At 44.3% G+C, this 12346-nt stretch overlaps 1 protein-coding gene across 2 annotated transcripts in view; it reads right to left on the reverse strand.

Moving 5' to 3' along the window:
- Positions 1 to 12346, reverse strand: part of CRTC3 (CREB regulated transcription coactivator 3) — a 110357-nt gene that overhangs the window by 15141 nt on the left and 82870 nt on the right. For both annotated transcript variants that reach the window (XM_060097437.1, XM_060097436.1), the window contains exons 7-9: positions 7833 to 7868; positions 4842 to 4927; positions 3105 to 3154 (exon numbers count right to left, since the gene is read on the reverse strand). In XM_060097437.1, coding sequence (XP_059953420.1) covers positions 3105 to 3154; positions 4842 to 4927; positions 7833 to 7868 — 172 coding nt within the window. The remainder of the gene's footprint in view (positions 1 to 3104; positions 3155 to 4841; positions 4928 to 7832; positions 7869 to 12346) is intronic.

The following is a 12346-nucleotide window of genomic DNA, read 5'->3' on the forward strand; positions in this document are numbered from 1 at the left end:
CTGACGCGTTGATGACAAGAAGCCAGTGGAAGGTTGAGAGCAGGGAAAAGACATCATCATTCTTAGGACAGACTTGGGGGAGGAAGACAGGGTGTGAGGAGCAGAGCCTGGAGGCAGAGAGGTGAGTTATGCTGCTGCTGAAAAGTCAGACAAGACACAATGAGAGCATGGAGGTGGAGAGACAGGGAGGGGTTCTGGAGATATTTAAGGAAGTACTCAAGGATGACTCCCGATTTTCTGCCATGGGGACCAGTGGAACCACCCCTACCAGGACAGGGAACACGGAGGCACACCAGTAGACTGGGGATAAGGGTAGGTGGTGGGGTCAGACAACGAATTCTGTTTTAGACACTGAGTTTCTGTAATACGGGAGGACCTGTCATGGGATGTCTCCTGAGGACAGCTCCATCGGAACAGTGCGGGTGGAAGCCCGGCCACAGTGGGTTGAGGAATAGACAAGCAGTGAGGGGGCCCTCGAGAGTAAATACTCTTTCAGAAATTGTGGCTGAGAATTCTGGAAATGAGAAGGAAGTAACTAAAAGGGAATGCAGGGTCACGGAGGGACTTTTTAGTGCAGAATCCTTAAGTATATTTAAACACAGAGAGAAAACCTTGTAGAGAGGGAAAGGCTGAAAACATAGAAGAGGGAAGGATAAGCAGGAGAGAGAGGCCTCAGGAAGGGTCAAGGACATGGGTGAGGCTATCAGTCTTGAACAGAGGGACACCTGTGTCCCTAAGACTAGAAACAAAAATGGATGGCGAGGGGGGAAGTAGGGGCAGGAGGGAAGCTGAGCATTCATTCCTGATGGTCTCTCTTTTCTTAGTAAAAGTAGGACTGGGATAACTATGGAGGCTTGAAAAGAAATGGGGAAGCAGGAAAGGTGTCCGATTTGATGGATGAGGAAGAAGGATGATTTTGGTTGTAGAAAAACTGAATGTGATACTTTGTCTCTCGGATGGCTGGTTGCAGTGTTAAGGCCAAGGACTAGGAAATAAACTTGAGAACCCAGAGCTGCTTGCTATGAGGGCAGATGGGCTCTCTGACTGAGAGAAGAAAGCTCCATGGGTGCTTAGGTCGGAATGAAGGCAGAAGGAGGCGGGGGGAAGGCTGAACAGCGTCTGGCGGCACAGAGCAAGGATGGAGAAGGTAACTGTGACAAACATGACCCAGGTCGCCAGTGACATTCAAAGCACTTTCTCTCCAATTGAGAGGAATACAAGTTGTAACTTCCCAAATATAGTTGTGACCTGCTGGAGTCACCTCTTGGATCTGATATAAGGCAGATTATGTTCTCCCTCGTTCAAACCCCTCTGATGATGCTGACCTTACTCTGAGTCAGGTTACACCAGCCTCCATACTCTGCAGGCACGCTCCCGCCTCACTCAGGGTCTTGCTGCCCCCTCGGCCCTCCCCTCCCCTTCATCCAGGTTCTGGTGACATATCATCTGATCCCAGACACCCATCATTGCCTCTCTCCTTACTGTGCTTTTTCTTCCCTGCATTTACCAACACAGGGCATATATTTATTTGCTTAATTGTTTTTGCCTATTTCGCTCCACTAGAGCATTAGCTCCTTGAAAGCAGAGACGTGATCTGTTTTGTTCACTGCTCTACCCCAGTGCCTAGAATTAGGGGGTCAATCAATACCTGAATGAATAGGAGTCACTGAATAGAATTCTATCTCTAACGTAAGAACAAGAAAGCAACTTTCCTTATCTAAGAAACAGCTCCTTCAAGATTCTCGGGGGTGGGGACAAGGGCTTTAAAGTACCGTAGCCCCCTTCTGAAATGTAGGCCTTAGGGGCCTCCATCACTCACTTGTCTGAGGATTGAGCCAAAATGAGCTCTTGAGAAGAATCTCAGCCCTATCTGTGGGGACATCCTACACCTCTAGGGGTGCTGGTCTTCTCTCCAGGCATGTGTCCTGGCTGGCTTTTTGAATTTCCGATCATCTCGGCTCAGCGGGCTGTTAATTACATGCGTTTGTATTTAACTAGCCAAAAAGAATGCCTGCACTACAGCTACTGAGTATGGAGTGCCCTGAACTCACTGCAGTTAGATACCCAGAGAAGGCTTTACTGGGGGGAATGATAAATAGGACGGCCTGATGTAGATTTAGTTCCTCTGCAGACCCTCTGAAATGCGTGCTTGCACTCAGCTAGATCAGGCAAGGGTCCTGATTTCAAACCACATGATCTTGGCCCCGGAAGGAGCTGCTGCTTCTGAGCGGGTTTTGGTTCCAAGCCCGCGGGGCAGCCCTGAGGGATGCTGTGGTCAACAGCCCCAGGTGGCCCCCCCGGTGCTCTCGGGACACCGCCGTGCGTCCCAAGGGCTCAGTCCTCTCTGCGAAGACCTGCGCGAGAGTCGCCCAGCGTCTGTGTCACTCAAGTGATGGCACTGATGGGCTCTGTCTTCGCGTCTTCACGGTGTCTGTCAACGTGTGGGCTTCCTTAACTGTCGTCTCCGTGTTCTTCCTTGGTCCCAATTTCCTCAAGAACGTCTTAATCTTTTAGTACTACATATATTTTTGAAAGCTGTCTCAAATCTTTCAGTTGTATACTCCTAAATACGTTAATTAATTGTTCCATAGAAATTCTTTTTATATTGCAAATTTTCCTATTTATGCATCTTGCATTAATTAAAAAAATTGTGGTAAAACATATATAACATAAAATTTATCCCTTTTAAGTGTACAGTTCTGTGGCATTCAGTATATTCGTACAAACTCTCCAAGTTAACTTCTGTGTCAGCAAGTTGCCAGGGGCCCACAGCTGCCAAAGGTGCGAGGCTGGTGGGCCCCTCTCAATGCGGACACGCTTCTGCTTCTACCCATGGAGTTGTGTGTTTACTGAGAGTCAGCTGTGTTATTCTCTAATATATTTATGGCGGTTTTATTTGTTATTGCAATTATGTAATATAATTACTTTAAATGAAATATGAGTACCAAAAGGGAGCTGTTGTTTTTGTGAAAATTCAGTTGACTTTCAACTTATGTATAACAAGTGAAATTTCCCAAGAGTTCTCTGATGAAACAGTAAGACTATCCTTTTGGGAAAACCTTCAGGATGCCCTCTGAGCCAAGAACTGAAAGAACACTGCTTACCTGCCACCTCTGACATCACAGGATCGAGGGCGCCCTGACAGGGACTGGATCTGGGGAGAGACACAGAAAGCTGGGCTTACTCACTGTCAAGCCAAATTCAAGTTTTTAAAAAGTATCTTTGCAGGTATCTTGGGACTCTAGTCAGTGCAAATGAGAGTCAGCACATATAAACAGCATCCCCACAAAGCAGCCATTTAAGCTTTGACTAGACTCTTCCAGGCATAACGGAGGCATAATATTAACAAATTTTCTTAATTTGATGCTTTATTAATTTATCTTCTAGATGAACATTATTTTCTTATAAAAGGCCAATATTTTTCATACAGAGCTTTTAAATAAACATTCATTTTCCAGTTGGCCTGAGAGGAAAAGAAAAGAGAAAAATAAAACAGGGTGAAGAAAGAGGAAATTAATGACAGTAGAAAAAAAATATTTCAACTAGAATCTAAATTCCAGGATGGGGGGGATTTTCATTTCGTTTATTACTGTATCCCTGCACCCAGGATGCCTGGCAACAGGTGCCATATATATATATATATAAAATGAATGAACCTATTAACTCAACTCTTCGCCCAGAAATGATTTATGGAGAACTGCAAATCCATAAGAACTAAGAGAGATGAGGGGAATTCCCTGGCGGTCCAGTGGACAGGACTCGGCGCTTCCACTACCATGGTCCTGGGTTCAACCCCCGGTCAGGGAACTAAGATCCTGCAAGCCGTGTGGTATGGCAAAAAAAGAACTAAAAGAGGAGACGAACACCTCTTCCCAGAGAGAGCACGTCTTCCCTGGTACTTGGGGAAGAGTGGATGCCACTGCCCCCTTTGTGGGGAAGATACAGTTGTCCTCTGATAAAAGCGTCCAAAACCACCTGGGCCTCCATAGCCAAAGACAGTGGGCTGCTTCTCCTATGTTTAAGTATGTGAATTTTAAATCTCTTTTTTTCCCCAAAAGACTAAACATCAAAACATCTTGCTTTTACAAAAGACCATTCAAGCCCACCCTAATGCTAATGATGACTTTGGTAGACTTGGCAGAAGAAACTGGAACTGACTAAAGGAAGCCTGAACAGGTGGTGATGGTCAAGCACGAGACAATACAAGCAACTGCAACAGCACATCTCAGGGCCAGGGCAGACACACTGTTTTCTTTCAAAGGCAACAGCTTCTCTATGGGAAGAAAGGCCAACTCAGGTACTGCTGGGGCCTCCCTCTCTTCCACAGCAGGTGAGTTCACAGAGGGAGCCATGGTGGAGACAGGGACAAGTACTCGAAGGCTCTTAGAAACCATTTAACAGAGGACTTCCTTTCTGACTTCTGGAGGACTCAGGTCAAATCGCCTTGATTAAAGAAAGTAATATCTGGTAAACCAGCAATCCTGGACAGAAGCTGGTGACTGGCAGGCGGTGTTGGCTACAAAACAGAAAATTCTGCCTGTGACTTGTAACCAGGTTTCAGTGCTTCTTGTAATACAAATGAGATGTGAGGGAACAACAGGTTTTTCTGAATGAGTAAATTCAGAAAATTAGGAAGGCAAGAGATCGCTGTACTAATTCATCAACACAACAATGATAATTTTTATTTGAACCATCATTCCCTAGTACATTCTTCCTATCTCTGTCCCCAGACATCCGCTCTGCCTTTTTTCCCAATTCCTCTTGTTTTCTCCTCAGCAGAATTTGACGATGACCTCTGAAGTACAAATATTCAGTGACAACAAACATAGCTGTCCACCCACCTCCTTGGTCTCCCACAGCTGTTTTGGCAGTGGCTTGGGAACGTTTAGCAGATTCTCTTCCTTCAGTGGGCTGGGGAAAGACACAACTAAAGGGGAGAAGAAACACATTCACTATGTTAGAAGGAAGCCATCCCACCTTTGGCCAAACCAATTATCTTTGTAAAAATGATGGATTTAACACATATTTATTGACTGTCTACTAGGGAAGGTGTTTTGAGCGTTATTATGGGTGTGGCATAGGTGAGTAAGACATGGATTCAGCCCTTGAGGACTTTATACTCTAGTCAGGGGAAAGGACAAAATGTGAATACCCATGTCTGGAAGGAGAAGCTGGGGGGAGGCCCACAAGAGCGAAGGCTCAGTGTTGCTCAAGGGTAGACCAGGAAGAGCCCATGCCGGCCTCTGGGGCTTGGCACCGAGGCGAGTCCTTTAGGGACATAGGAAATGAACATCCCCAGAGAGGGAGGAATAAGGACAAAGGCCTAGAGAGAGAGGAAGTGGTGGATGACTACTGAGCAGAGCTGCTCTTTTCAACTGGAGTGTAGGGAAAGTAAAGGAGAAGGGTAGGAAGGTCGAGGCGAGATCAGGAAGGGCCCTGCAAACTTGGTGAGGAGAGGATGGAAGGAAAGGGATGAGGAGAGACCCACAAAAATCCAGGAGAGAGGAAATGAGGAAGATAACAAAGAGAGAAGAATATTACATGGAAGACATGGTGGCAGTAAAGCTACCTGGTCATAGGCTGGGACTGGGGGATAAAGAGGAATTGAGAACCCAGAGGACTGAGGCTGGGCAGCTGAAGGGCCCTCTCCTGGCTCTTAAAGGCTCTCCTGGCTTTGTATCAAGGGACCAATCTAGAGCTTTCTGCTTCAACATTCTGCCAGGTAAAAGAGGAGTGCTGAGCCATAAAAAAGGGAAAACTTGTTCTCAGAGAGAGACAAGAAGACAAAGGGCCAACGCTCAGGAATTAAGGGATCTGATGTTAGGAAGGGGATTCATTAGAGAGACGGGGGACGCTCAGAACTACGAATGCTGTTAGGTTCTGGTGACCATGTAAGCTCCAGGGTGACTGTCATGACTGTCCTGTCTTAGCCTCACACAGGATGACAGACCCCAGAGAGAAGCCACTTCAAACAGACTGAAGTTTCAGAGTAAATTCTGAGAATGAGGCAATGCTCTTTACAGGTGACCTACTCAGCACCATCACAACAGCAGTCATTTCTGCTCAAATATTCCAGGCTTTATCAATGATCCCAGGTGTGTCTTAATCCTGATAGTCAAACCACTCTCTTTGGAAAAGCTTATTTTGTCAACCTTCTTGTTTTCTTCCTTTTCTTGGCTTCCTTGTTAACTTGTCTAACTGTCAACGTAAACTGCTTCAGAAATGTAAGTTCCATGATGGCAGGGCCTTTATTTTATGCACTGGTGGGCAGTGCTTAAAATAGTACCTGGTAAACACTGGCCCTACAGCCCTCTCTCAACAAACTGGAGGACAGGAATAATAGGTTTGAGAGCCTTTATAAAGCCATACAATGACTCAAGAATTAAAAATTTTTTCTGTAATGTACCGCTAGATGATAGGAAAAGTTTCAAGGGCTGAGTGAGGTAGCTTCATGACTCAAGGCTACTTCTTGTAAGAGTTTGGTCACAGGAGTATGGCTGGAGTGTATTCCAGCACCGTAAAGGGGATTGTTTCCTTAGAGTAGTTCATTGTTTTTAGTCTCTTCATATCCAAGATTGGTTGGGAATTCTTCAGAGAAGTTATTGGGGGAATGCAAACAACCTTGAAGCCATTTCTTTATCTCTGTCCTAGTGGATTAGATATTTATTGCTGTTTCAACTTTTCATGGTTTTACTCATGGCCTAAAATGGCTTGCCCAGAAACGAGTATATAAGATGATGAAAGAGAACTGTGCCTCTGGCACAAGATGCTCCTCATTTATCATATTCCCCACGAGTCCTGACCGCTGCGATACATAAACCTAATTTAGTTGTTCACTTCTAGATTATGAAAATTAAATTCCAGATTATAAAATTTTAGGGAAAAGAAAACAGTGCCTGGTACTGAATGAATAAATGCACTGTGTCAGACCTTCATTTGTCAATGGCTTCGAGAGTCATTTAGTAGATCTCCAACATTACTTTTTAAAAAAAATTTATTTAATTTATTTATTTTTGGCTGCATTGGGTCTTCGTTGCTGCACGTGGGCTTTCTCTAGCTGCGGCGAGCAGGGGCTACTCTTTGTTGCGGTGCATGGGCTTCTCATTGCAATGGCCTCTCTCTTTGCGCAGCACGGGCTCTAGGCACGCGGGCTTCAGTAGTTGTGGCACGTGGGCTCAGTAGTTGTGGCTCATGGGCTCTAGAGCGCAGGGTCAGTAGTTGTGGCGCACAGGCTTAGTTGCTCCGCGGCATGTGGGATCTTCCCGGACCAGGGCTTGAACCCGTGTCCCCTGCATTGGCAGGCGGATTCCCAACTACTGCGCCACCAGGGAAGCCCTCCAACATTACTTTAATCAGCTTTATGAAACTCATTATCTTCTGCAAGATTTGCAATTTCATTCTGCAATCAGTTTGCATTTTCCTCACATTATTTATATCTGTCAATTACTGACTCACAAAACTTTCTAAACAGGCAGAGAAAGACAGCTGAGGAAGGAAGGATATTGGAACAACTAATGGCTTAAGTGACCAATTTATTAATATTTTCATGTGATTACCACTTCTGCTTCCCTGCACAACCTTGTGACTGTGGGACTGTGGGACTGAGATGATGAGGAGCCTTGTAATCTAACCACACATTTCCTTTCTCGTGGCCTTGATCATGGCTAGCCTTAATTTTATAGAGCATCTCAGAAAAGTAAACCAATCAGCAGTTGTCAGCATTTTGGGAAGTCCTGAAAACACGAGTATTAACTAGTTCAGATGTTGAATGAAGGTTATGAATACTAAAGTCAGTATCCCACTCAGCACAGGTAGGTGAAATCAATTCATACCTTCCCCATGTACGTCGTTCTCACCATCACAGAAACCTAGTGGGAAAGAAAAAAAAAACATTTTTATGTGGTGCTTTCACCTTTATTTATTCATGAATAAGTAAGTCTTTCTGATTCAAAATAGAATTTCGAAAATTCCAAGGCAATTTCAGTACACTGATGGTCAAATCAGTGTACATTAGCATTTATAATAAAATTAAAATAGATATGGCTAATTTAAGTCTAAAGTTGGTGCCTCTCTACTTTCCTTTAAAATTATCTCCATCTTAAAATTTTTTACTGCCTCTGTCCTGAAAGAAGAACAATTTACAAAGTCTGAGAACCTCTAACCAAATCACAAAGAAAAGAAGTATATAGATCGAAACTCTCTTCCAAATGCTTTATTGTGCGGGGAAGGGGAGGTAACTAAAAAAGTCTACATCACTGTTTCACACTCACCATGCGTGTCTAGAGAAACAAACTGGAAGTTCCATGCTGTGTACTGTTATTTATATTTCTTGCAAACAGTCATTTTAAAAAGAAACTTGGGACTTCCCTGGTGGTCCAGTGGTTAAGAATTGACCTTCCAATGCAGGGGACGCGGGTTTGATCCCTGGTCGGGGAACTAAGATCCCACATGCTGTGGGGCAGCTAAGCCCGAGCGCCGCAGCTACTGTGCACGGGAGTCAGAACTAGAGATTGCGTGCTGCAAACTACAGGGCCCATGTGTTCTGAAGCCCGTGCGTCACAACGAAGACCCCGCATGCTGCAACTAAGACACCCCGACGCAGCCAAAAAATAAATAAATAAATAAATAAATAAATGAAAAATTTTTAAAAAGAAACTTATCTGGAGTCTCAGTCAATTTAAATAGTATATATGATAGCTATTCACAAAGTTTTAAAAATTTGACTTGTAAGGAATTCTGATCCATAAAATATATTGCAGATGACAAGTAGAGTATATCCTATTGCTCTAAGCTAAAACCAAAGAATTGTGCCAAGAATGTAATATATTAGCATTCTCTGTGGAGCAATCAAATATACCATATGAGTTTTCAGTTAAGATCAGGACAAATTTTTAAGTTTTAAGCCTTTAAATATAACTTACTTAAGGTTTAAATATGGTTCTGAATAAGCTTAACCTATAAGTTAACCTGATTAGTCTATAAAACTTAAGCCAAATGTCTAATAACCATACACTGAACATAATTAAGTTCCTGCACTGACTGCTAGGTGTGGCCAGACGATACAGTGTAGGTGAGAAGATAGAACACGGAAGCAAATTCTGTAACACAGGCAGAAGATATAAAATTTTAGTGGCGCCCTGGGGCTGGGCAATACTGAGAATCCCCAGAAGTACTAAAATTAAAAATTAAGAACACTCATAAAGACAGCATTTCTCTCAGGCCCACAGAACAGAATCCAAGTTAGTGATTTAAAACTCTGTTTAGTGCACATAAAGACTATTTGGGTAAGCTTGCTAAAATGCAAGTTCATGGGACCAAACTGCAGAGATTTTGGTTCAGAAGCTGTGAGAATGGGCCCGGGGAATCTACATTTTTAACAACCAGCTCAGAGGACTTTACTGCAGATGGTCTCTTAGAGAGACCTGGACTAGGCTGTAGCTTAGTCATGATCTAACACGCCTACTGAAGACAGGCAGTGTGAACAGAACACTAGGAGACAGGTGCGGATAGACGAAAGGTGTGGCTTTACAATCAGCACATCAGAAGGAGGGGGAGAAGCTTCTGATTCCTAGTTTGGCTTCCCTGGGACCCTCATATTGGTAACTTGACCATTCAGATCACTTAAAAAGTGACAATTCTATTACAGATAAAAAACGAAGTTTGACACGGCAATCTGGTATAGTATGTTGAAGCATCTCTTTATCATTAAGGCACCAATCACTCTGGGTTTAATAAATAAGGCCAGTTTTCCATTTAAGTAGTAAGTCTGACCTGTCCCTGGAACAGACTCAACTGATGGCTACCTTGTGGAACTGCCTGAGTGGGGAGCAGACACCCCACATAATATCCTCTCAGACTGGGACAGAAAGAAAGCCTCGTGGAGGAGGTGGCACCTGAGTTAGTCACGGAAGGACAATGACGGGGATGATAATAACAAGAGCCACTGTGACTGTTCTCTTATTACATGCCAGGCACTTACATGGATTATCTCAGGTCATCCCCACAGCAACCCCATGAGGCAGGGGCTATTATCACCCCCAAGATCACATGCTAGGAAGTTTGAAGCACAACTCCGGCCTGTGTGCCTTCAGAATATCCAACTTGCTTCACCTGGAGGAATTTAGACACTCAGGAATGAGGATGAAGGGGATGCCCCAGTGTAAAGATAGGAGGAGAAGGAAGAGAGGGAGGGTACAGCAGGGGTGGAGAATGGTGTAGTCTGGCTGGAGCTCAGGATGGGAGGAAGGGGAGATGAGGCTGGATTGAAGGTGTCTGTGAGTAATCTGGCTTGATGCAGGGAATAGAAGGTTTTGGTTAGAGAAGTGACATGATTAGAGCTAAGCTTTAGAGAGACCGTTCTTGCAGTAGTGTGAGATGGATTGAAAGGAGAAAACCTAAAGGCAGGGAGACCAAGTGGAAAAACCACTGTAATAGTCCAGGCAAGAAGGAAAGAAGTAGGGTATTTATTGCCAGTGAGGACAGAAAAGAGGCGGCAGATCTGAGATACCCTGCAGGGAGAACGAACATGACCCGGCTACTGAATGGGTGTGAGGGGTATGGGAATGAGAGTAATTCAAGACAACTAACTCCTGGTTTAGAGTTTAGGTAACTAGAAGGATGGTGGTGGCAATAACTGATATGTTAGCATCAAGCTAATGTATAACCAAAATATCCACGGTTGGATTTTTACTACTGGATAAAAAATATCATATGATACAACTATAAGCAAAGGGATAAAAATAAAAAGGAACGAGTTGTGACTGGATATCTAGAAACAGAGGAAACTCATATCAGTTCCACAGGGGATGGAACAGCCATGACCAAGGCTGCATCTGTGTTCCAAGAAACCTCGAAGTCTCAGAGTCACTGAGAGCTGACCTAGTGTAACGGAGACCATGTTCCCTCTCCCTACTCCCATGCCTGACGAATCTAAAATAACTCCTAGCACAGCCTTGATTTGCTGAATAGAGGCAGAGGCAGGGGGTAGATCCCTTAACCAGAGTGTGTCCTTTAAGAAGCCTCTGGCTTCAGCCTCCCCATTCTGGGCCCTCCTGTCATCTGGGTGACACTCTTGCCCCACTTTAGATCTGGGATGCTTTTGCCATCCTCCTCTTCCACCTATCCGTGCAGTCAAGCTTCTTTCAGGGTTACTTGCATTTTAAACGTTAAACGAAATTGAGTTATTTGTAGTGAGGTGGATGGACCTAGAGTCTCTCATATGGAGTGAAGTAAGTCAGAAAGAGAAAAACAAATACCGTATGCTAACACATACACATGGAATCTAAGAAAAAAAAAAAAAAGGTCATGAAGAACCTAGGGGCAAGACAGGAATAAAGACACAGACTTACTAGAGAATGGACTTGAGGATACAGGGAGGGGGAAGGGTAAGCTGGGACAAAGTGAGAGAGTGGCATGGACATAAATACACTACCAAACGTAAGGTAGATAGATAGTGGGAAGCAGCCGCATAGCACAGGGAAATCAGCTCTGTGTTTTGTGACCACCTAGAGGAGTGGGATAGGGAGGGTGGGAGGGAGGGAGACGCAAGAGGGAAGAGATATGGGAACATTTGTATATGTATAACTCACTCACTTTGTTATAAAGCAGAAACTAACACACCATTGTAAAGCAATTATACTCCAATAAAGATGTTAAAAAAAAAGTTAACTGCGCTGGTCAAAGGTGTTGCCTCTGGCAAGGTCACTGAGGTGGGAGGCAGGCCTCTTTCCCTGGGGAGGAGCTCAGGGCTGTAGTTCTAAAAGCTGGTGACACTCAGCATCTACCGCTCTGGGTGCAAAGACGACAACCCTCATGCCCTCTTCTGCCCGTAGCTCTAGATTGCCCCCTGAAAGGACAGGGACCACTGCAGCCCCCTCCTCCACTCGCTGGTGAGGAATGGAGGGGAGACAGGGACAGTCCCTAGGCTATGGGACAGGGCAACGGGGCAAGTGTCACAGAGTACCCTCATGCTTACCCATTGGGGGGTGTGTGTGTGGGTGTGGGTGTGTGCCTGTGAAATGACAATTAAACTGCACATGCTGCCAGGGAAATTATCAGTATTTCTCTTTACAGATTCTGGATAATTAAACAAGAAGAGAGAAATTATAAAAACCTTGTTTGGATGTATAAAAGTTTATTTCTAGCATTTACATCAACTGCTTACCATGGATGCCTAATTGCCGTGCAACTCAATAACCATTATGAAAATTACTAACTACGTATCAGTCTAATGGCTTTATTTTCTTGGGACACAAACCTCTGCTCATGAATGTATCATAGTTTATTGTTTATGTAGTTAAGCTGTGAGCAGATGCTCCCTTATCATCTGCTCATAAAAACAAACAAA

The sequence above is a fragment of the Mesoplodon densirostris genome, chromosome 4 (assembly GCF_025265405.1).
Source record: "Mesoplodon densirostris isolate mMesDen1 chromosome 4, mMesDen1 primary haplotype, whole genome shotgun sequence".
NCBI lineage: Eukaryota > Metazoa > Chordata > Mammalia > Artiodactyla > Ziphiidae > Mesoplodon > Mesoplodon densirostris.